This window comes from Delphinapterus leucas, chromosome 8, assembly GCF_059928025.1.
Source record: "Delphinapterus leucas isolate spDelLeu-1000000601 "Yukka" chromosome 8, BTC_Dleu_Yukka2, whole genome shotgun sequence".
In the NCBI taxonomy this organism is placed as follows: domain Eukaryota; kingdom Metazoa; phylum Chordata; class Mammalia; order Artiodactyla; family Monodontidae; genus Delphinapterus; species Delphinapterus leucas.
Window position 1 is genome coordinate 18485135 of NC_143136.1, and position 26799 is coordinate 18511933.

General features: G+C 53.6%; 1 protein-coding gene across 5 annotated transcripts; it reads right to left on the minus strand.

Annotated features, from left to right (window-relative positions):
* Positions 1-10885: 10885 nt before the first annotated feature.
* Positions 10886-25671, minus strand: STK11IP (serine/threonine kinase 11 interacting protein). Of its 5 annotated transcripts, XM_022567783.2 has the most exons (25): positions 25611-25671; positions 25355-25440; positions 23078-23283; positions 22787-22861; positions 22413-22508; positions 21908-22015; positions 21711-21782; positions 20555-20681; positions 20221-20324; positions 19996-20091; positions 19702-19743; positions 19358-19504; positions 19096-19180; positions 18257-18553; positions 17879-18084; positions 17455-17571; positions 17179-17356; positions 14886-15110; positions 14688-14791; positions 13553-13650; positions 13272-13450; positions 12993-13074; positions 12718-12788; positions 11994-12241; positions 10886-11288 (listed from the first exon to the last, which is right to left on the minus strand). In XM_022567783.2, exons 2-25 carry the CDS (start codon positions 25413-25415, stop codon positions 11139-11141), a joined length of 3174 nt encoding a protein of 1057 aa, XP_022423491.2. In that variant the 5' UTR covers positions 25416-25440; positions 25611-25671; the 3' UTR covers positions 10886-11138. The 5 variants fall into 5 exon arrangements, 4 of the variants coding, with proteins under 4 accessions (XP_022423491.2, XP_022423493.2, XP_022423494.2 ...); XM_022567785.2 differs by lacking the exon at positions 25611-25671 and having other exon boundaries at positions 23070-23283; XM_022567786.3 differs by lacking the exons at positions 25355-25440; positions 25611-25671 and adding an exon at positions 23416-25309 and having other exon boundaries at positions 23070-23283.
* Positions 25672-26799: the final 1128 nt, after the last annotated feature.

The window sequence follows — 26799 nt, forward strand, 5'->3', positions numbered from 1 at the left end:
TCAGGGAGAACGCCATGTGAAGACTGGAGTTGTGCTGCCACAAGCCCAGGAACTACCAGAAGCTGGGAGAGAGGCTTGGAACAGATCCTTCCCTTGGGCCTTCAGAGGGAACAGGGCCCTGCTGGCATCTTGATCTCAGACTTCCAGCCTCCAGAGCTGTGAGACAACAGATTTCTGTTGTTTAAGCTGCTCTGTTCGTGGAACTTTGTTACAGCAGCCCTAGCACACTAATACATGGCCCAATCCCTTATCGCTCTGAGCTAGGTAACGCGGTTCCAAGTCTCTACCTTGAGTGTTTTGGCAGGGCCTGCCCTTGCTCAGAGACACACAGGAGACTTGGAGTTCCCCGATTGGGAACCTTTCCCAGGGCTCTCTGACCTTCAGTCTACCTTTGACACCTTTGTCCTGCTTATGGCCTCCGTCCCTGTCTTCTAGCCTGTAAAGTCGGACAGCACCTGCTTTAATACCAAGACAGCCTGGGGAGGGTCTTGCCAACCTGGGTCCTGGACACTGATGCCTTACCACATGACTCATCCCTCTGAGGCCCCACCCTCCCCAGGAAACAGCCTGAGCACAAGCCTCATCTTCCTGGGGCCCTCAGATTCCCATTCTCTTCCCAGCTGGGGACTCCCCCCACCCCATGCCCAGTCAGCAGCCTTGGTCTCTAGCCTTGCAAGCCCCTTCCTCTATCCCCTAACCCCTGGGGCGTGAGATGGAGTGAAATCTCCCCTCAAAGGATCTCTAGACACCCATGCTCATCTCTCCTTCCAGGGTGGAGAAAGAGATGCTGATGGCCCCAGTTGTTTCATACCAACTCATCCTATTAGACAGCAGTGTGTGCCTTCGTTATTCCCACTCAGATCTGCTGGCATCCGGGAGGATTTTTCACTGTGCATCTGTAATTGTCAGTCCCCTGTGGAAAGTGCCCAATGAGGTCTTCATTCCTATGACAAAAGAGTGCTCCTTGCATGCACAAAGGATGGCCACTCTGTATGCATGTCGTGTGTGTGTGTGTGTGTGTCTGTGTGTGTCTGTGTCTGTGTGTGTGTGTGTGTGTGTGTGTGTGTGGTGGAGGTTTTGTTGCCCAATGATAGAAGATAGAAGCTCTGGTGATGTGGCTGCTCATTATTCCCAGCTCTCTCTTCCTCCCCAAACTACCACCTAATATTCACTATTCCCTTTAATAAATTCCTTTCCAGCTTAGAGTAGCTGCCGTTTGCAGCTCGGCATCCTGACTGATAGAATCAGAGAAACGGGGTCTGAGTCCAGGGCACGAGCTGTACAGGCACCAGGCATTAATGGTACCAATGTCAGGGAGCTGGGGGAGAGCAAGAGAGAGAATAATATCCTATTAGCAGGCCCGGGTAACCCCTGCCTCTCTTATTACGACGTCATTCCTCACCAACTCCATCCTTCAGTCCTAAAGATAACAACCATGATCATCTTATTACCTTAAATTTCGGTACAAGCCACTTTAATATTCATATTCTCATGAGCTCACAGCAACCCTCTAAGGTAGAGCATCTTTTTTTTTTTTTTTGCGGTACACGGGCCTCTCACTGTTGTGGCCTCTCCCTTTGTGGAGCACAGGCTCCGGACGCGCAGGGTCAGCGGCCACGGCTCACGGGCCCAGCCGCTCCGCGGCATGTGGGATCTTCCCGGACCGGGGCACGAACCCGTGTCCCCTGCATCGGCAGGCGGACTCTCAACCACTGCGCCACCAGGGAAGCCTAAGAGCATCTTAATCCCATTTGACAGGTGAGAAGAATGAGGCTCAGGAAGTTTAAGTGACTTGGCCAAGGTCCAAGGCTCATAGGCAGCATAACGGAGGACTGAAACCAAGGGCTTCTGGCTTCATGTCTCATGTTTATCCGCACACCTACAGTGCCCCGTGCCCACCCCCACTACGCCTTGGTGCCTTCCCACAAATGTTAAACTTTCCGTGCCATGAGCACAAACTGAAATATACCACTCGCTCCCCGGATGAGTTTTTTAAGGAGACTTCCTCTTTGCTACTAGAAGCCATATAGGGGAGTGATCAAGCAGCACAAGTTCATAGCCCAGCTCTGCCATTGATACTTGCATGACCTGGAGCAAGTTATTCACCCTCTATGGGCCTCAGATTTCCCATCTGCAAAATGGCAGTAAGAACAGAGTTGTTGAGAGGATGACATGAGTTCATCTGTGTGAAACACTCAGACCAGTGCCTGGCGCATAGTAAGTGCTCAATAAACGCTAAGCTAGTTTCAATATTACTACAAATCAAAGAGACACAAAAGCCCTCAGGTAACCTGAGATTTGAAAAATGATGAAATGTACACACCTGAAATAAGTAGAAGTTGGCTTATATCTCAAAGTGCAGTAAGTCTTCCAGCCAAACTGAAGATACCAACCACGCCAATTCAAAGACAGAAAGATCCGAGATCTAACTCCATCAGGGTAGATTCTGACAGTCCTTGGCCAATGAACCAATCTTTGCAATTATAATCCTAACTTGGCAGGCTGAAGAGTTTCTGGAAGATGATAGGGTGTGGGTTCAGGTAGCCCCAGGTTGTCACTGAGACTGACCTGGAATTCTTTCTTGCCAACGGTACCTCCTCCCTGTCTCCCAGAACAGAGCACCCAGTGCCGTATGCTGTTGACTGGCCTCGTGGTGAGTAAGACCTTATTTTATTTTTACTAGAGAAGTAACGTGGCTTTGATAAAAAGCCTAGACTCTGGAGTTAGAGATACTGTATATAAATGCCAGTTCAATGCTTGGCACAGAATATGTGCTCAATAAATGTCATTCTTCTTGTTTACTATTGTTGTTACTCTGCAGTGGTTTATCCTGTCATAATCCATGTGTCCATCAGTAAGCCTGGACTCAGTTTTGAAACAAACCCAATCCCAGGACAACACCGCCTGCCCTTGAAGTTTCTCTCGCCCTGCGGAGCCCACCTTTCAGCTCCAGAGGAACAGATTCATCTGTGCTAGGGTGACATTTTGACATATGAGTCTAGGTCCTTTCTTCTCCCCCAACCCCACCCAAACAGTTAGCCTGCTTTGGATTTTGTCATTTTGGGGGAATGGGTGGGACGGAAAGCCAGCAAGCCTTTTTGCCTTTTGTTCATACAGAGCCGAAATCTCAGGAAACCTAGGGAGGTTTGCAGAGGAAGAAAAAGAAAAGGTTAGCAAGACCCTCAGTGTCTTGGCCAGAAACTGGGGAGGGGAGGGAGGGGTGGAGGAGCCACCCTTTGCCCTCCCCGATCAGCAAAGCAGAAGGAGGTTACCCCCCGTTCCCCGAGATGGGGGGAGGTCAGTGAGTCCTGCCAGCCCCATGGAATGGGGGCTTGAAATAAAAGGTTGTTTTGAAAATGTTGTAATGTTTCTTTCACTCCCAAGTGTGTAAACTGAGACCCACACACTCACTCTACACTCTACTCCAGGTGTTGGGTATACATCAGTGAAGAAAATCTGACATGGTCCCTGCCCTGGGGCAGCTTACAGACAACAAACAAGCAAAAACATAAATTATAATTATGACATGTGGCAAGCGCCACGGGGGGAAGCCCATTTACAGGGAACATTCAGGTAGCAGAGTTAAGAACGTGCTCTGTAAACAGGAGACAATTAAACTAAGACCTGAAGGGTACAAAAGAATCAGCCATGCAAAGAGGGGTGAGTTGGGGAAGCAGGAGAAGCATCCCGGGCAGAAGGATGAGCTCGGGAAAGGCCCCGTGGCAGGAAAGATTGGCATCTGCACAGGTATCTGGGTGCTGAGGGTCTGGATGGTGGTAGGATGCGGTATCCCTGGAACCTGGTGCCACAAGGGGGCAGATTGAAAAGGACTAGAGGGTAGGCACCCTGGAAGGTCTAAGAGGCAATAAGGTTTCAGGGAAAGAGAAGAAGGGCTGGCGTTGGAGATCCAGCATCCCCTTGGTGACAATCACCTTGCTTAACCTGAGTCTCAGCTTCCTCCCCTGTAAACTAGAGATCACACTTTTCCCTCAAGGTTGTACCAAGTGCAATGATGTCAATGAAATGATTAGTACAAAGTAGATGCTCCAAAACGGCTGTTAGGATGATAGTCTCTTTCCATAATCTTTCCTGTCCTCATGACCCAGCTCCAAGGTGCTTTTTCCCACTCCCTCCACGGGCGGTAAGCTCCTTGAGAGCCAGAGCATGTCTGGTTCATCCTCATATCCCACCCCCTCCTCTCACAGAGAGCCTGGCACACTTTAGGAGCTCAGTAATGTCTGTGGCATTGAAGGCGAGTACACAAGTAGTTATAGTAACTAATAAACTGAAGAATGTTTTTGTGGAGGGCGTAGAAGTCACTGAGTCCAAGATGATCAAATGACTGAAGATGGGCCAAGAAGAAAGCATGCCATGGTCTGCTCACATCCCCAGCAGTGTCTGAGGTTCCCTCTGAAGCACACTGGAGAAATAGCCACTCATAAACACACAGGCAGGAAGATGCAGGCTTTCCCTCTCCGCTTACAAAGGGCATTTCTAGGCAACATAGCAGGTTGTAATAACAAACAGGCAGGGTTTTTAAAAACAGCATTTATTTACGGCTTTATGATTCACATAGTGCTTCCATGTACATCACTGCAGTCAACAATTTGGTGACCTGGATAAGATATGGATTAGTCTCCTCTCCTCACTGTAGATGAAGGAGCCACAGAGCAGCAAGGGCAAGTTGCTTGCTTGTGGTTAAATAGTGAGATGCAAAACTAAACCATAATCCTGGATCTTTTGGGTCTAAATCCCCTGTGCCTTTTCCTATATGACCATCACACACACTGACTCTTGATTAGGTGCATGCAAAATGCTGCACGCACCCAGAGATGGGCAAAGCAGCCATACAGAACGGCGCGTGAAATTTCAGCCACAGCTAACCAATCTGGGCGGGGTCTTCTCAGAAGCTACCGCAGCATCTTGGCAACAGAGAAGGACATCACCCCTCACTCCTCATGAAATAATTCATCAGCAAAGATGGACCCTCTCCCATGGAGAAAGAGGGATGGGTCTTCAGGCTGACCTGTTCCCCTCTTCCAAGTCTTAGGAATCAAAGCTTACCCCACTCAGTTGGGCCACTGACCGCCCCCCAGGGCTTCATATAAATTTTTAATATAATTTTTGAATCATAACACATTGAGAGTTTTTTAAAATACTTTTCAGCTAAAAAGTAAAAAATAAATAAAAAATAAAAGTCAATTCCACCCCCTCCCCCTTCTGCCTCATTCTTATCTTCATCCCCTACCACAAATATCTGTTTATTCCCTCCAGAATTTATTTACACAAATAGAAGCAAACGTGAATGTATATTTTATCCCCTCCCAGCTTATTTCTACATATGTTGTTATGTACAATTTCAGGGAGCGAATCCTTTCCCTCCACTGCCTTGGGCCTCCACTGCCAGCAAGCCCAAGGCCAGACAGGCAATCGATAGGCACTGGTTGGAGGGGAAAGGCCAGACTGAGCGGACAAATCGATCTCCGGTGTCAGTCCAGGGTGTGTAAGGCAAGTCCTGCAGACTGACGTCTGTGCTCAAGTGTCAGTGGCAAGCAGCCCCAGTTTCTCAGAATGTAGCAGGGTCTGAGGAGGAGGTGTGTCCCGGCAACTCCTCCAGGTGGGGTGCAGAGCTAAAGGTCAGACGCTCCCAGGAGTGGTAATGACCTCGGCAGGCAACACCAGCACCTCTGTCCTCTGGCTCACCAAACAAAGAGCATCCTCAGGACAAAGGGCGCAGAGGACTTCGTTGAATTGTTACAGAAAACAAAGATGTGCCCAGAGATTTTAAGCACACGGAAATGGAAGAAGCTCCTCTTTCAAGTCCCCCAGCCTCACACGGCTTTCCAGATGACCCTAAAGTGACTGGAGATTATTCTGCCCCATCCGGACCATGACCTGATGGGGCTTCTGGGAATGTGCTTGTTGATGGGCCCGGCTTCCACGAAAGGTAGCTCTGGGCCAGAGGCTGGGGAAGGCTTTCGTCAGGACCAGCACAGGCTCTTGTTTGCAGATGGTGCAAAATCACTGATGGGGAAGGGGGGTGTGCACACTGCCAAGAAAGTGGACTAATATTTTTGGGAAGTTTTAATTTGCTTCAATTAAAAATTCAGGCCAGCTCCGCACAAAACAGAAGTAGGTGAACTTATTTCCTGAAACTCTGCACCATCCTTTCTGGGCCCCTCCACCCCTGCAGAAGGAGGCTTGTCGCTGAGAGAACCTCCACCCCGGCCAGCTTTTCCCAACTGGCCAGTTCCAAGATTCACACCATTTCCTCCCCATTCTCCGGCCAGATCAGACCTGGGCCCTGCTGGGGATGGGAGAGAGAAACCATCTGGCTCCAAGAGACAGGAAAAACCTGTCTCTGGGGCCTCAGTGCCAGCCTTCCAGGTCTGGGTCATGTCTATACACTCAGGGTTCTTTTCTTGAGCTTATTGGCTCTGTATCTTACAACCAGAGGAACAGGAGAAACACTTAAGATCAGATGCTTTGAACAATGCATGGAACACAGTAAGGGCTCACTAAGCCACAGCTGTTAGGTTGTTACCTTCATCAGTATTTAGGAGTGTTCCTCTATAAATCTTTAACGGAGCCTCAAATACTGGCCCCACCACATCCTCCCTGCAGTCCTGGCCCAGAGAATGTAGTTGTTTCGAGGGAGTAGTTTATGAGCCACTGGGGAACACCTTTGGCCCTGACATATGCTCTAATGGACTCTGCGATAGAACCTGTGTCCTATTAATCTCTGTGGAGTGAAGGAATGAATAAATGCATCCATTCAGTGGGTTTATGAATGAGTATGTAATGCACATGCTTCAGGAGAGGAACAAAGCCGACCCACATGGAGGTCAGGAAAGGCACAGCTGCTCAGAGTGGCCCTAAACACCCTAACGCCTTCTCCCCTGCTGGGGCCCAGCCGTTCTTTTCCCTCCCTGGAATCCAGGGACCTCGATATGGGACTTTCAGTCCTTCATGAGGAGGGCCTGACGCTGAGTAACTGTCCTCCAGTGGCACTGATTCTTTCCCACACGGTTCCATCCTGCCGGGGCCCAGGGTTTGCAGAGGGCTGGCTGGGTCAAGGGTGGAACAAGATCCCAGGAGGATTTAAGTCTTCTCCCTGCCCCCCAGTCCCAGGAGCCACCCCCCCGCCTTGGACTTCCCCAAAACAAAGCTTTACAGTGAGGCCTAAGTTATCAGAACACATCCCTCCCTGGGGAACCCTAAGTTGAATGCCTCTAGTCATGGGTAGGGAGTCACCCCCTAGACCACTGTGAAAGAACCACTTCCCTTGCCCTCTAGGGCCACACCTTCCAAACACTCAGTGTTGACCTTTCCAAAGGTAACAGATAGGAATTCCAGAAACATAGTGGTCTCCCAAATTCAGGTGTGCAAAAAACTAGAACTTTTTCCTCTATAACTCAACTTTATCTTCGTGATGAGTCCCCATTTCTAACCGACAGAAAAGTCAGCCTGGTAACATTCTGATAAACTCAGCCCAATCAGTGATTTAAACTCAATCAATTCAAGTCTAACTTGGTCACTTCCCCACATGGGGGCCAGGCCTATCCCGCTCTCCTGAAGTGACCCCTGCAGCACTCTCTCAGCTGACCTCCAGGCCCCACTGCAGGCCTGCAGGATCTTCTGGGCCACCTCCCTTCTCCAGTCAAGAGAAGTCTGAGCAAATGTCACCACCCCTATTCTTTTTTTTTTTTTTGATCTTGCTCAGTTTTTGTTTTTGTTTTTACTTTTTATTGGAGTATAGCTGATTTACAATGTTGTGTTAGCTTCAGGTGTACAGCAAAGTGAATCAGTTGTACATATACATATATCCACTCTTTTTTAGATCCTTTTCCCATATAGGTCATTACAGAGTATTGAGTAGAGTTCCCTGTGTTATACAGCAGGTCCTTATTAGTTATCTACTTTATATATAGTAGTGTGTATATGTCAATCCCAATCGCCCAATTTATCCCCCCCACCCCTTTCCCCCCGGTAATCATAAGTTTGTTTTCTACACCTGTGACTCTATTTGTTTTGTAAATAAGTTCATTTGTACCCTTTTTTTATATTCCACATTAAAGTGGTAGGATATTTGTCTTCCTCTGACTTACTTCACTCAGTATGACAATCTCTAGGTCCATCCATGTTGCTGCAAACAGCATTATTTCGTTCTTTTTTATGGCTGAGTAATATTCCACTGTATGTATGTACCACATCTTCTTTATCCATTTATCTGTTGATGGGCATTTAGGTTGCTTCCATGTCCTGGCTATTGTAAATAGAGCTGCAATGAACATTGGGGTGCCTGTATCTTTCCGAATCATGGTCTTCTCTGGATATATGCCCAGGAGAGGGATTACTGGATCATATGTTAGTTCTACTTTTAGTTTTTTAAGGAACCTCTATACTGTTCTCCATAGTGGCTGTACCAATTTACATTCCCACCAACAGTGTAGGAGGGTTCCCTTTTCTCCACACCCTCTCCATTATTTGTTGTTTGTAGATTTTTTTGATGATGGCCATTCTGACCAGTGTGAGGTGATACCTCATTGTAGTTTTTTTTTTTTTGCTGTACGCGGGCCGCTCGCTGCCGTGGCCTCTCCCGTTGCGGAGCACAGGCTCCGGATGCGCAGGCTCAGCGGCCACAGCTCACGGGCCCAGCTGCTCTGCAGCATGTGGGATCGTCCCGGACCGGGGCACGAACCCATGTCCCCTGCATCGGCAGGCGGACTCTCAACCACTGCGTCACCAGGGAAGCCCCTCATTGTAGTTTTGATTTGCATTTCTCTAATAACTAGTGATGTTGAGCATCTTTTCATGTGCTTTTTGGCCAACTGTATGTCTTCTTTGGAGAAATGTCTATTTAGATTTTCTGCCCATTTTTGGATTGGGTTGTTTGTTTTTTGATATTGAGCTGCACGAGCTGTTTGTATATTTTGGAGATTAATCCCTTGTTGGTTGCTTCATTTGCAAGTATTTTCTCCCATTCTGAGAGTTGTCTTTTCATTTTGTTTATGGTTCCCTTTGCTGTGCAAAAGCTTTTAAGTTTAATTAGGTCTCATTTATTTTTGCTTTTATTCACCAGCCCTATTCTTCCAGGTCCTTCCCAACTGCCGTATCTCCATCTGCCCCAGTGGCCTGGGGAGCATCTGACAGGTCACTGTCCTTCCTAATTCCAAACAGGGAGCGAGGCACAGGGCCCTCCGCCCTGAGAGCCCCCCAATGTCAGGGGAGTTGCACCGACACTGCCTCTAATGCTCTTCTCTAAAAACCCTCCCCTCTCCCCCTCCAGACCTCTTATCTAGTTAAGGTCCCTTTCAAATCTCTTCTTACAGTTTAGCCCTTTCACTTAAAACTGCAAGATCCAGCATCTTGTTCTCTCCAGTCAGCTGGGAGGGGTGAAAACCACCCATAAATTAATACTTCTCCTAACATCTCACCACACTCTGGAGGAAAGAAAAACTTCAAATATGGTGCATCTGGGCCTCCCCGTCCTAGACAAGCGTACGGTTATTCAGAGATCCCCAGCCCAGGATAAAGTGCGCAGTGATCCCTCTCTAAGCGGGGCTGGCACAGAGGCCCACGCACTGCAGTGAAGGGGCAGGCAGTGCGCCCAGTGGTTTGCTGACAGCGCAGGTTTGAAGTCACACTAGCCTGGACTCATCAGGTCTCCTCTACTTACTGACGAGATCTTGGGCAAGTCATCCACCTCCTCTAGGCCTCAGTTTCCTCACCTGTAACAAGATGCCACCACCTCCCAGGACCCCTGCGTGGAGCAGACTGTCAACACTGAACTCAGTGCCTGGCACGTACCTGCTCCCGAAATAAGGCCCACCCATTAGTTCTCAAAACCACACACACACTCAACCAGAGCCAGGCTTTGGGGCTCAACGGGAATCCCCACACTCCCTTCCCAAGCCCTTTTACCAGGACCTCTCTACACGAACGTGTGGGAGCCACTACTCCCTTTGTGTTCATTCTTGGGTGCAGGAAACAGATCCCTACTCAGGCTGGGTCAAGTCAGAATAGGGGTGTATGTAGTTAGGGCCCTTTCAGCGGCTCATATTCGGCTCAAATTAGCTTATTAAGCCGAACAGAAAAAAGGAGGGGCTCCCCTTTGGCTCACATAACCTAAAATTCCAGGGCTATCTGCCTGCGGTCACTCTGGACCCAAGGACACCACGGACACCTCCCAGACTTGGCCTTGCTTGCCCCACCTCTCAGCTCTGCCTCCCTGTCTCGGCATGGTTCCACCTCCCCTCAGGGCCAGCAGCTGCAGGGTCATCCTCTCAGCCCTCCTGGGGGAAACTTGCGTCTTTCTCGGCTGTTCCAGCAAAAGGCCAGGACTGGGCCTTGGTAGGCCAAACCGGGCCACATGGGAATTCCTGAACCGATCACCACAGCCACAGAGACACAGGGAAAGGAGCGGGGTCAACCCAACCAGGCCCCTGGGCTGAGTGAGGCAGTACTGACAAGAAGGCAGGAACGGAAACCACCAGGTGGCTGCCCTCCCTCCAAAGCCCGGCTCCACGAACTCGCTCCCCAGTCGCACTCGTATTCAGCTCCCACTGCCAATGGCCTGAGAGTCTCGTTAGTTCCCAGCTGAAACTCAGGAGAGTGACAATGTTAAGTGTCCCAGCTCTTTGTTAGGCAGTGATTTCCACACCAGGCCTCATGACAGGTGCTGCTGGCTGAGGACTCCAGTAGGAGTCCTACTGGATCCCATCAGCGGGGGCAAAAAGCAGGGTTGGAAGATGGGGTCTCACAGTTCAAACAGGCTGCTTGGCCTGTCCGTTGGGGAAGAGCCATGGGAGGGGCAGTTTCTGTTAGAAGTAGTAGGGGAACAGCAGGCCTCACGAGTGACACATCCAACTGCACCCATGGCATCCGGAATGGAAACAACTTTATTGATACCTGAGAAAAAGTGCAGGAGAAACATTCCTTCTGACCACTCAGCCCATTCCCTCGGGCCAGGTCATCTGGAGGCTGGACCAGTCCTCTCACCCTGCCTCTGAGTTGTGGGTCATTTGGGGCCTTGCTGACCAGTGCCCAAAGGCCAGAGAAGTCCGCAGCCAGAGTCTGGAGAGAGAACATCTGTAGCCATGGCTCCTGAGGCCGGGGGCGGGGCCAGCATGGCAGCCTCACTGGCCAAGGTCTAGAGCCTCTTGGGTCACAGTTCGGAGTCCGATGGAAAACAACTCCTCCCAGGGCTCCCGGATCCAGGCCAGCAGGGCCGTCAGCTGCTCCGGACACACAACATGGAGTGCCCAAAAGCTCTCCAGCCGGGACACCTGGCAGACAACCGGTAGTGAGGTGAGACTCACAAGGGCCACACCAGAGCAGGGGAGGCAGGGAAGGCCTCAGGAGGACCCACTGCCCCTCCCTGGTTCATGGCCTCTTCTCATCCCCAAGCCTGTGTCACTCCCCATAAAAGATCCTGACTCAGTTTTTTAAACAGAACCCAATCAGCCTTGACTGAAGGCCCCAAAAGGGCTTTCGCATTTACCACCTGGTTTCTTTAATCCTTCCTGTTTCCAGAATATCATCAGTTCTGGAGTCAATTCCAAGGAACTGCCTGGGCTTCAGTCCTGGCTCCGCCACTTGTGACCTGGGCAGGTTGGTTGGCATCCCCAAGCCTCAGTGTCCTCAACTGTCACTGGACTAATAATCGCAGTGCCTCCTCGCGTGGAGGCTGTAAAGATCGCGCGGCTGGCACACGGGCCCCAGCAGACACGAGCTCCAAGTAGCCGGGTGCTTCCGGAGGGCCTCTCAGCTAACACAAGGCTGGGCTTCAAGTCCAGGGTGTTTCTGCTGCCTACAACTGCCTCCCTCCCTACTGTCCAACCCCCCCGTGACAGCCTCCCGGTTCCCTGCACCCTAATCCTCTGTGTTCCCCACTACCTTGACTGCCCGTGGTAAGTTCCATACAGCCCGACACACACACACACACACACACACACACACACAGCCCCTGTCCCTCTCACACGCTCCCACACCTCGTCGTAGAAGACCAGCCGCAGGTGCTCCGGGGCCACGCGATACAGCAGCACGGAGCTCAGGCTGCTGAGTGCCTGCTGCTCCCTGACATGCACTGAAGGGCCTGGCCCGGGGGGTGGGGCCTTCTCAGAGGCTTCGCCCGATGCCGCTGGAAGAGGGGTCTCTGCCTGGGACCCTATAGGGTCCTCCTCTAACAGGTACAGGGTGGACAGAGTCAGCAACAGGGACACAGGGCAGGTAGAAGGCCCTAGAGAGAAAGAGGCAGGGTGAGGCCCGGAGGAGAAGGCCATGGAAGAGCCCAGATCCCCCGGGCAGTGTCCCAGCGCTGCTCAGAAGAGGAGTGACCACACTGAGGCAGCCACAACACGGCCTGTGCCTCTGGGGGCCAAGGCCCCCCCTTTCCCAAACGCCAGGGCTCTCCAGCCTCCAAGACCGCTGAGGCCCAAGACGAAGGGGACCTGCCCGACCACCCCACCTCCCCGTCGGAAAGGACCAGCTCTCATCTTCACCACAAGGAAGAGGTGGAGCAGACCCAGATGATCTGGGCCCAGAAGCAAAGGTCTCTGAGCCACGGACGCCCCAGGGCGCCTCCTGGCCCCTCTGAGAGGGGCCAGGAACACCGAGGCTGTTATTTGGGTGGGAAGTCCACATCCCAGCACTGAGAATTGCTACAAAGGCATGGAGAGGCGCTGGGGGGCTGGGGGGCCGGGGCGGTGGCCTCACCTTCAACCAGGAATGCCCGAAGATAGAAGAACCGGAGAGGCTCCAAGGAAGGGTCTGTCTCTAGCAACGGCCTGGGGAGAAGGCGGCAGGCCCAGGAAGGAGTAGTCAGCCAGGGGATGGGAAGTACCACGACGGGGTAGAGTGGGGAGAAGGCCAGGCCCGGGTCAGGAGGCATGGGCGCTCAGGGCCCGACCAGGGGCTTGTGGAGAGAGGGCCTGTGCTCCACGAGCAGCCATCTGGGCCTCAGCCTGGCCTCAGCCTCCTTATCGACTCACCAGAGCCGATGCTTCGGGGTCACCTCCTCCTCCGTGGCGCTGACGCTGCTCCTCCGGGTGGGGGGCAGAGACTGCAAGACATCTGGACAGAGCCAGCCAGGGACAGGGAGCCCTCAAAGACTCCATCCCAACCTCTCAACACCTTCCCATCCTCTGCACTGCGGAACTTCCAAGAGGGATGGGTCCCGTTACCTGGCTGTCTCCGCTGCGGGCACCAGAGCTGGCGCTGTGGCCCTCGGCCCCCACCCCACCCTCCCTCCTCCCCCTTCCCTCTCTCACCCGTAAGCTCCTCCAGGAAGGCCCTGCAGTGCCTGGCATCTCGGGGCAGCAGGACACAGCCACCTGCCCCGGCCGCCCACTCCAGCCGCAGGCTCTGTCCTGCCAGGCCCAGCTCTATGCTACTCAGATCCTGCAGGGGAATGGCCAGGGTCGGCTGCAGCCAGCCAGCCGGAGGCCCGCTGTGGAGACAGTGAGGGCAGAGCGGCAGGAATGAGTGAGAGCAGAGTGAGAGCATGGGGCCCCGGACGGACCCCTCCCTGGCCATGGCCCCGCTCACTCACCGGATCTCCCCTGTCACCTTCAACACGTAGAGCCTGTGATCAGACGCAACCGCGAGACACAGAAACTCCCCAGGGTGCCCTGCCAACACCACTGGCACCTAAGGAGAAGAGGACGTTGATGTGAAACAGAGAGAACTAGAGAGGCGGCTGCCAGGCTGAGGGTCGAGCTACCGGTGACACTGCGCGTCCATCCCAGGCGCATCAGCCTTGCTCTCTATCCCACAGCCCCGCCTGCACTCAGACCCACGGCAGGCTCTCAGCAGGTCTCCCTGCCTGTCATCTCGCCCCCTCCAATCCACCCTCTGACAGAACAACTGTGCCCAAACAAAAAACCAGTTGCCACTCCCCTGCTTCCAAGGCCTGCAGTGGCTCCCGCAAGACTCAGGATCAAGTCCAAACTCCGTGGCCGACACAAGACAATGCTCCTGAATGACCCCTGCCTGCCTGTTCAGACTCCTCTCAGGACCCCCACCCCGTGGCTGTCCCAATCATGGCCAGTTCTCCCCACTAGCTACTCTCTCAGGCCTCCATGCATTTGCTGCTTCCTTGTCCTAGAACATTCTTTTCCTCCCTCCTCTGTAACTCATCCTTCAAGACTTATTTTAGCCACCACCACAGGAAGGGGAAGCTTCCCTGGCCCACACAGCCTGGGTCAGATGCCCCTCTACGGCCTGAGCCTGATTCCAGCACCTTCACACCGCGTCATGACTGACTGCTCCTCACACCAGAGGAGAAGATGGAGGGCGAGACCCATGTACTCTAGATACTTAGTGCCCTGCAACTGCTCAGAGCTTCACAGAGAGGGTCTGATGGCGTGGGGGATATACAATAATGGCCGGAGACCCCATTTACTAAGCGCCAGGGGCTGCACCACGCAGCCTGCAGACATCGGCTCTCACGTGTGCTCCACACCCCGTGAGGTAGGCAGTATCCTCCCCGTGGTAGAGGGGAGACAACGGAGACTCAAATACCAAGAAACATATTCACAGCCACACTGAGAGCAGCTGCCGGAGTTTAAACCAGAAGCCAGACCTGGAGGCTCCAGCACAACCGCCTGGACACACTTTGCTGTGGTGGAAACAGGCGCGAACCCTGGTCAGTTGGGGGCACAGGGCAGAGCCAGGCTGACACAGACCTTGAGGCAGCACTGGAACTCCTCTTGGGCATCGGTGAACACCTCGACGTCCAGGAAGAGCCGGAGTCGGTGGTCCACAGAGCGGAGGCCACGGCGCTCAGGGTCTGGGGGCAAGCAGTGGGCCGTCAGCCTGCACCGGCCACCCTGGCTCCAGCGCCCCTCCCCCGAACATCCCCGTCTCTGTTCGCCTAGACTCACGGGGGCTGAGGCTCCAACTGTGGCGGTCACGGGAGGCCGGTGCCTGAGATGGGGCACTGCCGGCCCTGGTGCCGTAGGCACTGTGGCCAGGAGGGCCATGGACGGGGCTCGGAGACTGCGAGGGGGCCGGCGATTGCTCTCCCTGCCTCCGTTTCCCACTGGGGGTTCCAGGGGACAGGAGAACCACGTGATCACTACCACAGTTTGGACACACAGCAGGCGATTCTGGAGGAAGGATGGGCACAGTCCCATGAATCACACACACAGCACCACACCCCCTTGCTGTGCTCACAGCACTCCCTCCCACTCCCCCATCTCCAGCTTCACACGCTAGCTCTAGGCGCTCCCAACCCACCTGATGCCCTATGCAGGAGCGGCTGCTGACCAATCGCTCCCCGCCCCAGTGAGGGATGAGCAAGCCCGGAGCCTCGGCCCACAACCTCAATACACCCTGCCTTCTCATCTCAGGCTGTCTCAAAGAGGGCCAAACTCAGCCAGGCCTTGCTCTGGGTCCCTCTCACAGCCTTGGGCTGGGCGTATACTTGATGTCTGAAAGCCCCAAATCAACAGATAAGGGTCCGATTCCAGGCTCCAGTACATGAAGGCTGTCATCCAAGCAACTGTGATAAGTCACCTAAGTGCTCTGTGCCTGGTGCCTCATCTGTGAGATGGGGATGATGACGGTATCTATCTTAGAGGGTGGTCAGGACGAGGGAATGGAATCGGGTAAAGATTCCAGGACACAGATCAGCGATGAGAAAGGAAACATTCTTTGAGCAGCTACAACGCACTGGGGACGTGCTAGACCCTTTGACGTTGTATCAAAACTCTCCTGAGGGCTTCCCTGGTGGCGCAGTGGTTGAGAGTCTGCCTGCCGATGCAGGGGACACGGGTTCGTGCCCCGGTCCGGGAAGATCCCACATGCTGTGGAGCGGCTGGCCCCGTGAGCCATGGCCGCTGAGCCTGCGCATCCGGAGCCTGTTGCTCCGCAACGGGAGAGGCCACAACAGTGAGAGGCCCGCATACCGCAAAAAAAAGCAAACAAAAAATGAAACAAAAACTCTCCTGAGCCCGTTTTGCAAGTGAGGAGAGCAAAGATCAAATGACTGACACACCCTGCCCAAGACCACATGGCTGGAGGGTCATAGCGGCAGCTACCATTTGTGGAGGCCCTTGGTTCTGTGCCAGGCAACTGTGCCTGGTGCTGTTCTGTCACTTTTAAACCTCCTAACGCCACGGGGCAAGTCCGTTCTCTTCTTTGCTCAGATGAGGTGACTGAGGCTCAAATCAAAAGAGAATGAAGCACATAGGAATGTTCATGACGAATGCCACCACCGAAAGGACTCCCAGGGCCACATGACCCATGGTGTACAGACAGGGTCGGGGACGGCGTGGGGCTCTTTCCGTTGCACACGCTGTGCTGCTGGGCCTTGGGGGCCTGCGGCTGCCAGGGCAAATTCAGGGTGCGGGATGGAGAGGGCTCAATTTTCTGAATAAAATTTAAACCCCTGCTCCAGCTGCTGCCAAGAAGGGAAAAGTGACTAATAAAAATCATACATTTGGGCTTCCCTGGTGGCGCAGTGGTTGAGAGTCCGCCTGCCGATGCAGGGGACGCGGGTTCGTGCCCCGGTCCGGAAGGATCCCGCATGCCGCGGAGCGGCTGCGCCTGTGAGCCATGGCCGCTCAGCCTGTGCTCCGCAGCGAGAGAGGCCACGGCAGTGAGAGGCCCACGTACCGCAAAAAAAAAAAATCATACATTTCAACGCAGGTGTTACCAAACATATTTCTTTCTTCTTCAGTGTCTTCAAAGGCGTAGTTTTTGACTGGTCTGTAATGGAAAAACCTCTCGTCTTAGAGAACAGGATGTGAAGAGACGCCACGAGGCACTACTGGGTATCAAGTAGCTCACAAGGTCAGTCAGGGAAGGACAGTCTAAGCCAACTCCCACAGCATCGTACTCAGCGGCAAGGCGACCCAGCGCCGCAGCGGGGGCTCAGGAGGGTTACAGAGTTTCTGACAATTAGTCCAAAGAAGGAGGGGAAGGCTCCAAGTCATGAAAAATTAATGGGTATGTTTAAGCAGTTACAGAGACGGTATTTCCTGACTTTAAAGGGGGAAAAAGGATGTAATTTCTTTTCTTTCTTTTTTGGGTTTTAATTTTTCCTCCACGCAGAAAAGGTGGTCCCCGCTCCTTTCTGCCCTAGGGCTCCCCCTCCCCACTCCCACCTCAAAACCATTTTCCCTGAAGCAGCAGGAGGTGCGTGGGTAGGGAGGTCAAGGGCAGGGCTGGTACCTGTCTTCCGGAACAGAGGCCTCCAGCCTTCCCCACCGTCCAGTCCCGACCTGGGCTCCTCTGGCTTGAACTCGTGGCCACAGCGCAGACACTGGAGTCTGCCGCCGGGAGGGTCCCTCGCCTCCCCAAGCTGATGCTTCCCCGAGGTGGCTGCTGGGGTCAACACAGCCAGCAGCTCCTGAAACACGGCGGGCCAAACAGCGTTGTGAGCAGGACCCCAGCCCTCGGGCTTCCAACTTCCCGCAGCCTCCTGGGCCCCACGCCAGGCCCCGTCACCTGGACAGCGGCCTGGGCATCTGGCTCCAGCACCACATAGCGACGCAACTGCCGCTCGGGGCAGATGTAGGAGAAGCGGAGAACGAGGACGGGGCCCCCAGGGCGTGGATCTGAGCCCTGCGCAGGAAGAGGGGGTCGGAGGGATGAGGGTTATACTGAGAGCGTGGAGGAAAACAAAGCTCTGGACTCCGTCAGAATGCTTTTGCTGACCGCCATGCTCCAGCCCAGAAGCTCTGCTCCTCAGCCCAGCCTCCCAGGCCGCCTGGGGCCCACCCTGCCCAGCTCAGCGCCCCTCCGAGGCTCTAAGCTCAGAGAGAGTGTGGGAAGCACGTCGCCCAGTGCCTGGCACCCGACGCCATGCTGTCAGAGCCGGCGCCCGAAGAAGCCCAGCACTGCTTCCAGAAGCCCGGCTCCCATCGCTCACCTCGGGCACCGGCTCGTTCTGGGTCTGGGTCTCAGCCTCTATCTCAGCTGCCTCCAGACTCTGGAGCTCAAGCCGTTCCAGGGTTCGAGCTGCTTGGAGCTCCACCTCAAACAGGTGGCCAGCAGTGACCCAGAGAAAGCATTCCCTGCCCCGCAAGCCCTCGGGCCCCTCCAGGGGACACACCAACATGGGACGGCAGAGCTCCACTGAGGAGAGACCAAGAGAGGGACCCTGTAAGGAGACACAGGCAGCCAAGACTCTGCCCCCCGTGGGGTGGCCGTCCATTCCCAAGGGGTCAGCCACCCCGCACCTGGGGTCTCCTAACTCCCAGACGCACCCCACCACCGGCCCCAGCCTCCACGCCCACCGCGCACTCACCCTCCACTCCGCGTGGCTCCTGCCCCTCCTCCTCCTCCTCTTCCTCTTCCCCTCCCTCCTCTTCCTCCCGCGGCTCCGGCTCCACCCCGACCTCCTCTGCCTCTTCCTGTGCAGACTCCGTCTCAGGGGGTGGAGGGCTGCATACAGTCTCTGGGCTCGGGGTGCCCGGACGCAGGGTGCCTAGGGCAGGGGTCCTGGAGGCCTGCAGGTGATTCCTGTACTGCAGCCAGTCACGGCCAAACCGGTCCCGGAAGCTGTTCATGAGCTCCAGCTCCCGATGCTGCTGCACAAACCACCCTGGGCAGGCGGGGGAGAGCAGCTTAGCGAGCCCGGACCGCCACAGTCCCCGGCGGCCCTGGCCTCTCCTGAGCGTGCCCCTCAGGGTGAAGGAAAAGGGGCTGCGACGGCAGGGGGAGAGCCAGGCCAGAGGGAGCACGGCCCAAAGCGCCTTCTGTGGGACACCGTGGTCACGTGCGACTCAGAAGCACGCAGCACCTGCTGCTTTGGGAGACTGGACAGACCGAGCAGCACATTTAAGGTCCTAAGACGTCCTGAAGAAACTACTTAACTCTCGTCTAACACAGCTTTTCCCAGACTGATCGGGCCACGGAATCCTTTCATCACCTGACCTCTGACATCCAACAAAAACAGTGTTCTTTGAAAAACCCTTTGGAAAGTGCTGCCCAGGAGCAGTCTCTTCTCCTTTCCCCAGACTAAAAGGAAAGAGGAAGGACGAGGCCCCTCACAATGCTCCACTCCACCAAAAATAAAAGTCCTCCCAGCCAGAAGACTGGAGCGCACTGGACGGGGGCAGGGGGGCTGGCGGTGGGCTAACTCACCAGCCGGGGAGGGGTCCAGAGTCCGGGGCTCCGGGTCCGTATCACTGGGTTCCGAGATACTCGCCCGCCTCACACGGACTCGGCTCTGAGGTTGGGTAGAGGGGCCACATTCTATGAAAGCCAGGGGCCTGCCACCCAACCTGCCCAAAATACCCACCCACAGGCAAGGATAAGCCCTTACTTACTCCCAGTGCATTGGCTAACCAGAGCCGCCATTGAGGCACCCAACCCCGGGCACGAGGCAGCCTAGGACACCGTTTACCTTAACCTTACGAACCAGGGGCTGGACCACAATGCCCCCCGACGAGGGGCTGTCACTCAAGTCAGCGCCGCCGGAGGTTTCCGTGGTACTCCCCACCAGCCGGGGCAGAGGTGGGGCCATGGGGCCAAGGCCTGAGGATGGGGAGGTCTGGAGTGGGGCAACAGGAAGGAGAAAGAGGTCGGAGCCAGGGAGCACCTCTGTCCCGGCCGAGCTAGCTGAGAGAAGGGACCCACTTGCCAGCTGAGCAGGCGGCCCCCTCCCGCACAGCCCTCTATTTTCCTCAGCCAGTGCCCTCCCTTCACATCCTCCCAAGTCGATCCCGCCATCATTCCCACCACACGAACCTGAAAATCAGTCAGTGACAAGGCCTTCCCATCAAGAAGGAACTGAGTGAAGATAAAAGGGGAGGGTAGTGTCGGTGGGGAGCACACGCCCTGGGGAGCCCCAAGCCAGGGCTGGGGGTCCTCCTAGCCCTGTAAGCACCAGCAGGGTCGGCGAGGGGGAACAGCATGATACGCAGGGGGTCCGAGGCCTTGGTCCCTAGCCTAGGGATGGGGGTGGAGAGGCAAGAGGGTGCAGGGACTGGGGAGGCCTGGGCAGGAAAGGGAAGGCAGAGCAGATGCGGGAAGACCACTCACCCCAGCAGCAGCGTCCCTGGCACGGGGTGATAAGCACCGGGCGGTGGCCGCTCGGTGCTCAGGGTGGAACCACAAAGGGTTCCCCTCCAGGCAGAGCTGGGGACAGGAAGAGGAGGCTGAGGCAGGCCTTGGGCACCCCCATGTGAGGAGGGATGCTGAGCGACTCAGCATGGGGGGGAGGGAGGGAAGGAAGGAGGGGCACAAAGCTAGCTCCTGGGTCCTCACCTTGCGGAGCTCAGCCAGCAGCCACAGCGGCGACAGCTCCCTGTGTCTTTCCAGCAGGTTGTAGGCCACATCCAGGTGCCGCAGGTTCCGCAGCTGCTCCAGGCCTGGGGCAGGGGTGAGAGGGGAGGAGGGGCATGTGGGTGAGCAAGAGTGGAGGGGGTGGGGGGCACAGCAGAAAGGCCAGCCTGGGCACCTCAGACCTGCCCGAAGGCCGCATGAGAGGCTCTGGGGGCACACGGGTCCCAGGCCGCCCTGAGTCTCACACTGCCACCGTTCCCCTCCACGTCTGCCCCATCCTCCCCTACAGCTTGGCCGCCCCATCTCCCCCACTCACCGTGCAGGCTCTGGAGCTCATTGCCTCGCAGTATCAGGGTCCCCAGAGCAGCCCCCGAGGGTCCCATTCTCGGCACCAGACGCAGATGGTTATAGGAAATGTCCAGATGGCAGAGCTCAGACAAGTCCTGGGAGCGGGCGGGGGTGAGGAAGATTCTCTCCTTGACCAAACTCTAGTCAGGCTCCTCTGAACCCTCTTCTCGACTAGGCCTCAACCTTGGCCTATAAAGACTGCAGACTGTCAGCACAAATGATTTCATCCCCCCCACCTCCCCCCACATTAAGGCTTGCACAAATCTACCAGTTTCTGATAGCTCCAGAATGACAACTCCAGTCCCCTTACACTGCTGCCCAGAAAAAACTCAAGGCTGCCAGAAGGATTTAGTTTGCTCCAGCCAATGCCTGAAGATAGGGTCCAGGTCTCCCAGCCTCCAAATGGGACTTCGAAAAGTGCCAGTTAGCAAACCAGACATGTTTCACACAGACCAATGCCCGTTTCCTGCTTTTTGTAAATTTCCACTTCCCTGACTTCAGAGGAACTCGTCTAGAGTTTGGTCAAGGAGAGAATCTGCTCAAGCCCCCCATCGTCCCCCTTTCCACTAGCTCACTCTCCGTTGAAAACGCCCACCGATGCACAAATCAAACTTGAGTTCAGTTCACGCTGAATAGCTTATTACTGATTAAAATAGTTTTACTACTAATTAAATATCACAAATAGTTTATTACCATTTTAACTAGTATCCAGCTTTATCTAACAGGGAGACATGGGAGAAGTGTCCTTCATCCTCACCACGAAAGCTACCCTTTTTGGAGCTAGGCACTGGGCTAAGTAACATCAGATACCGTTCACAATCATTTTAATACTATAAAAGTAGGTACTCCTACCACGTGCACTTTACAGATAAAAAAATTGAGAGACTAACTAATTTGTCCCAAATCACACAGGGATAGGAGTTGAGATTTGAACACTGCTTTGTCTTATGCTGGAATCTGTGCCTCCAAACAGTATCACCTCCCAGAATGTGGCTCCGAGGGGGTTAGGGGCCTGGGGGCGAGGGCAAGGGCAAGGTGGGAGCAAAAGGAGTCCAGGAGAGAGGGTCAGAGTAGAACAATCAGAGGCCCCAGTGGCTGGGGCCAGCCAGGCTGTTCCTACTCACCATCAGGAAACCCTCACAGTCCTGGACCTGATTGTGGCTCAGGCTCAAGAAGCGCAGAGCTGACAAGAGACGCTGAGGGGGGATGGGAAAAAGAAGTGAAAAATGGGACGCCCCCAGGCAGCCAACTGGCCCTCCTCCCTAAGAACCCATCCCTGGCGTTCCTCAGTTCCCCAAAGCCCCTTCTGAGGCTCACTCACCAGGGAGCTGTCTAAGGCAGTCAGAGTGTTGTAGCTGAAGTCGGCAGAGAGCAGAGCCAGCCAGGGCAGGGCGGAGCAGAGGTCACCACCGCAGGCTGAAAGGAGCTCCTGCGCAGGCAGGCAGGTGCTGTTACCCCCACTCTCCCCTCCCTACCATGCCAAGACCACGCTCTATCAGCCGGCCGTTCATTCACTCTTTATACACTGAGCTCAGTCTGGAGATGAAGACTTAAAGAAAGCCCAGGGCCCTGTCCCCGAGGAGTTCACTGTGGGCAGAGCGGGGAGGCAGACATGAGGGTATTGCATACGATATGCTAGGTGTGACTGTAAACATACGGACAGGCACAGAGCGCTGCGGGAACACAGCAGAAGCAGCAAGGACACTGGGTCCAGAGGGAGGTGGGAGGCAGGAGGCAGGAAGGCTGCAGAGAAGGGGGAACCCCAGAGCTTGGTCCTCCACGTCCCTCAGGACAAGGCATCCACGTTCACCCCTCACCCTCCTCACCTCTAATGCCTGGAGGCTCCTGCTGCAAATCAGGGTCTCCAGCTGGGAATAGATGGCACGGAGGCCATGGAGGCAGTGGAGGGGGACACCTCGGAGCTGGGGCAAGGGAAGGGAGGGAGGGAGGAAGACTGAACTTCACAGAAGACAGAGGTCTCATCCCCGCCTCCCAACAGGGAGGCAGGAAAAGATGACGAAGCCACCTATGGTTCAGGGCAGCATTAGGTGGAAGAGAGTGGGTGGCACATCCCTGCAGAGCAACCAGCACACTCAGGTCTGCCCCCCACACCCCACCAGAAGAGGCCACATCTCTTTCTCTGGCCCAAATGGCTGTTCATGCTGGGTTTTGTGCACCGACATCCCCCAACACCCCATACCTCCAGCTGCCGAAGGGACTTGAATGGAAAGATTTTGATGGGCCCTGGGAGGCCAAGACCTGGGACATGGACCAGCTAAAAAAACAAACAAACAAAAAAAAACACTCAGGTCACTGAGGTCCAGCACATGTCCGTTTCCTTGGCCTCTCTTCCCTACCACGGCCAAGCACAGCTCTCACCTCATCTGAATCCGGGCCCTGCAGACTTCGTGCACTCATGCCGTACCCCCAGCCCCACCTCCACTGCTCTTTTGGGCTTTTTGTATATCCTACCCCATTCCCACCCCAGAACCTTGAGTGAAAGTGTCTTCTGCAGCACATCGAAGAGGAACTGAAGCTGGAGGATGACGGGGGAGTCGGCGGGGTGGGAAGGCAGAGCCACAAAGCCTGTCTGGCCAGGGCCCCATGGCCCCAGGTGCAGCTCAAATACGTGGTTCAGCTGCTGCAGTGCGGCAGTGAGCAGGCTCAGGGTGCTACGGCCAGACAGGACCACATCCCCTGCAGGGAGGGGGCAGACAGGAGGAGCACATAAGAAAAGGCTCTTTCCTTTTATTCTAAGACTTGTGACCCCAGCACACACCCACTCCAACCCGTACCGTCGATCCTCCACTACAGGATCAAATTTTTTACCTCTTTCTTGCTCAAAAGTCTTCAACGGCTCCCCTCTACCTTCAGAAACTCCTAACTTTTCAGCCTGATATAGCAGACGGCTTCGCTACAAAACTCCAACTTTTCTAAATATTCCTTCACCTTCTGCTCAAAAGAGCCAGGCCTACTCACAGTGCTGGAAATACAGTCGACTTGGTTCCCAGCTTCCTCATTTTCTGACACACCCCCTTCCACTCTGCCCATCTTGAGACGTACCTTCTCTCCCGGAAGCTTCCTCAACACACAACACTGCTGAACTTTTTCCCATAATCACTCATTTTACATTAAAGTTGATTGCTTTATCTGTATTTTTTTTCTGATTGCAAAAGTAACATGCGCACTTACAGAAACTTTCAAACAACGTGAAAATGCATGTCATGGAAATAACCACTCTACAGCACTAAGGTATTGTTATTGCTCTCCATGTTAAAACTGCTTTCTCCAATGAAACTCTCATCCTTGAGGGCATCTTTGGTATTCATTACTGCAACTAAAAAAGTACAACTACAAGGTAGGCAAAGAGAATTTTTTTTAAGTTTTTTGAAAAAATAAGGATTGACTAGAAGGATTTTGCAGAAATAGTACAGACAGGTCCCTCATACCTTTAAAATGTAATCCCCAATGGTTATATTTTATATGGAGTACAATATCAAAACCAGGAAATTGGCATTGGTGCAACGTGTATATATAGATCTATGCTATTTTGCTACATGTAGATTCCTGTAACCACCACTACAATCAAGATACAAATCTATTCCATCACTGCCACACTCTCCCTCCTGCTACCTCTTTAGTCACTTGTGTCCCTGCACGTGCACGCGCACACACACACACACCATCAGCCCTAACCCCTGGAACCAAGTCAGATTTCTGCTGAATAAATTATCAAATCCTACAACCTTGTATGAAGGATTTTCTATGTACTAAACACTGAGGAGATACAGACAAGGTTCAAGGATTCTCCCCACCCTCAAAGAGCCTCCCAGTCTACAAGCGGAGATAAGACATGTGCACAGTTAATACTACAAGCCAGAAAGTAAAAATGCTATAGAGATTCCACAGATACCATCAATAGGAGAGCAGAGTGATGGAAGGCAGCTAACGTTGAGTAATATGTGCCAGACATATGTTACTTCATTTAAATGTCATCAGAATCTCCTAAGAAGCACTGTTAACACTCTCTTACAAATAAGGAAATTGGACTTCAAAGAAGAATCTCGATTGAGATCATACAGCTGGTAGGAAGTTGCCCATCTGATTTCAAAGCCAGGACTTGTTCTACCACAACTAATGCCATCCATTACTGAACAACGACTATGGCTCCACTGTGCCCAGGCTCCGAGGAAAGAAATTATAATAATTACTACCAATTTTGAGCACTTACTATATATGCAATCGTTGTTCTAAATGCTCTATGTGAATTAAAATTAATCCCCATAGCAACCTTTGAGATAAGTACAATCATTATGTCGTTCTGCTGGTGAGGAAAAGTAAGGCTCAGAAAACTTAAACAATTTGGTCAAGTTTGAAAGACTTGGGATTCCAACCCAGGTGGGTCTGACTTCAAATCTCGTGCTTTTAATTATGCTAAACTTAGTGCTTTGCCACAGAACGATGATTATGACCAGTCCTTGGTCTCGAGGGGCTTACGGCCAAGTAACCATCACTTCCCTCTGAGAGTATCAGAGAACGCATGAAGGAAGTGGCACTGGAGTTTGGCCTCGAAGGATGGCTAAGGTCTAGACTGTCAAAGACAAAGAACAACAGAACGAACAAACCCCAGAGGAGTAAAGAAATGAATTCTTCGACACCCAAACCCTCGGAACCCTAAACAGCTGTAACCCCAAGACTCTTACTGGGCGTGTCTCTGGAAGGTAGGAAGTACCCCACCTCGCCCCAGCCCAACCGGAAGTCTACTCACCGGACTCACGCAGCAGCCCAGCGAGCTTCCACACCAGGGAGTCCCGCGGGGCGGTAGTCATGGCCACAGGACGCTGGGGGCGGAGCCTGAGCAAAGAGGAAGCGGAAGAGCTTCAGGTGGGTGGTAGTGCCAAAAGGCCAAGACGTCCGCGCAAACCGAGGCCTCGCGGAGAGAAAAACAAACAAAAAAGAGGGCGAGTAAGAGCTCCTCCTTGGTGCCCTCTCAAGGAGCATAAGGTCTGGCCAGCCAGACTGACCTTTCTGTATAATCCTGCCACCAGCTCTGCAGCCCGGCACCTATCAATAATGGGCAGGAAGTCCCGCCCCGGAAGAAAGGCGCGCGGGAGGGACGGCCGTAAAGCAGGCCTCCGCTGCCGGAAACCACGCCCTAAGTCGTGCGAACGTGTCGGATGGGGGGCGGTGCCCGCTGGTTCTGTCGAGGGCGGGCCTTCTGCGGTGGCAGCTGCTTGAGCCCAGACCACTGCTGCAAGTTGGGCCTCCGTCGACCGCGCCCAGCTGTGGGCTTCGCACGTGCTGAGACGCCCGCTGGGCTCGGCGGTGCTCCTCCGAGCCAGTGAGGAAAATCTGACTCCTTGTTTGCAGACTGGGCGGGGAAGCAAAGATTAGAGAAAAGGAATTTTCTGTTAGTAAGAAAAAGACTCGTCCAAAGTGAACACTCCTTTTTCAATTAAAGGAGAGCGTGTCCGCCATGGAGGGACTTTTTTTGACATCTGTGTGAAAGAGCTGGAGCTGGCGGAGGTGCCATCTCTGGGGTTTCTTTGACAGTTTTTACTTAATCTCGCTCCAGACTCGCTTTTGTTTTTTCCTTCATCAATATCGGGCTCTCTCATTAGCGATTGTTAGCCCTCCACGTGCGCCTCGCCCTTTGTTTTTTGTTGTTGTTGTTGTTTTTACTTTGTTTTCTAACACCTGAATTTAAGAGTTGTTATTGTTTCGGGTTTGAAAATGAGAAAACGGATTCACAAAGCTTAGGTTACTTGGGAAGGTCGTTCAATTAGTAACCGATATTGCCGAGACTGCCAAGTTCCCGTTGTAGCTTTCACCTGGCTCCCGGTCAAATAACAGACATCGACTGCAGAATTAGATTAAGAATAATGTCTCTTAACAGAATTTCTTGTTTTCAAGGAGGCTTTGTTGCTTGGGTTTTTTTAATGTAGTGCCCAATTTTCTGATTTATTTTCAAAATGAATCGTAAGCCAGTTGAGAGTAGCAATAAGGTCATAGTCATCTTTATCCCAAGTTGCAAAATTTGAAGGATCTTCTTTTCTGAAGACAAATTATTTGAAATGGCAAGTTATGCCACTAAAGCACACAGTTTGGCGACTGTGGCATACTTTGTGTGGTCTGAGCCCAAACCCTAAAAGGCAGCGAAAGGGACTACGAGGAAGCACGTCATGATCAGTGAAGCAGTATACAAATATGAAG

What these genes read in the sequence shown, in the direction of transcription:
- STK11IP (XM_022567783.2), bottom strand. Translation starts at nt 25,415, where the DNA reads ATGACTACCGCCCCGCGGGACTCCCTGGTGTGGAAGCTCGCTGGGCTG. An exon ending in ACTGTGAGGGTTTCCTGATG is followed by an intron (nt 20,682 to 21,710) that starts GTGAGTAGGAAC and finishes GCCCGCTCCCAG; the next exon opens with GACTTGTCTGAGCTCTGCCA. An exon ending in CTTCCTGGAGGAGCTTACGG is followed by an intron (nt 13,075 to 13,271) that starts GTGAGAGAGGGA and finishes GGCTCTGTCCAG; the next exon opens with ATGTCTTGCAGTCTCTGCCC.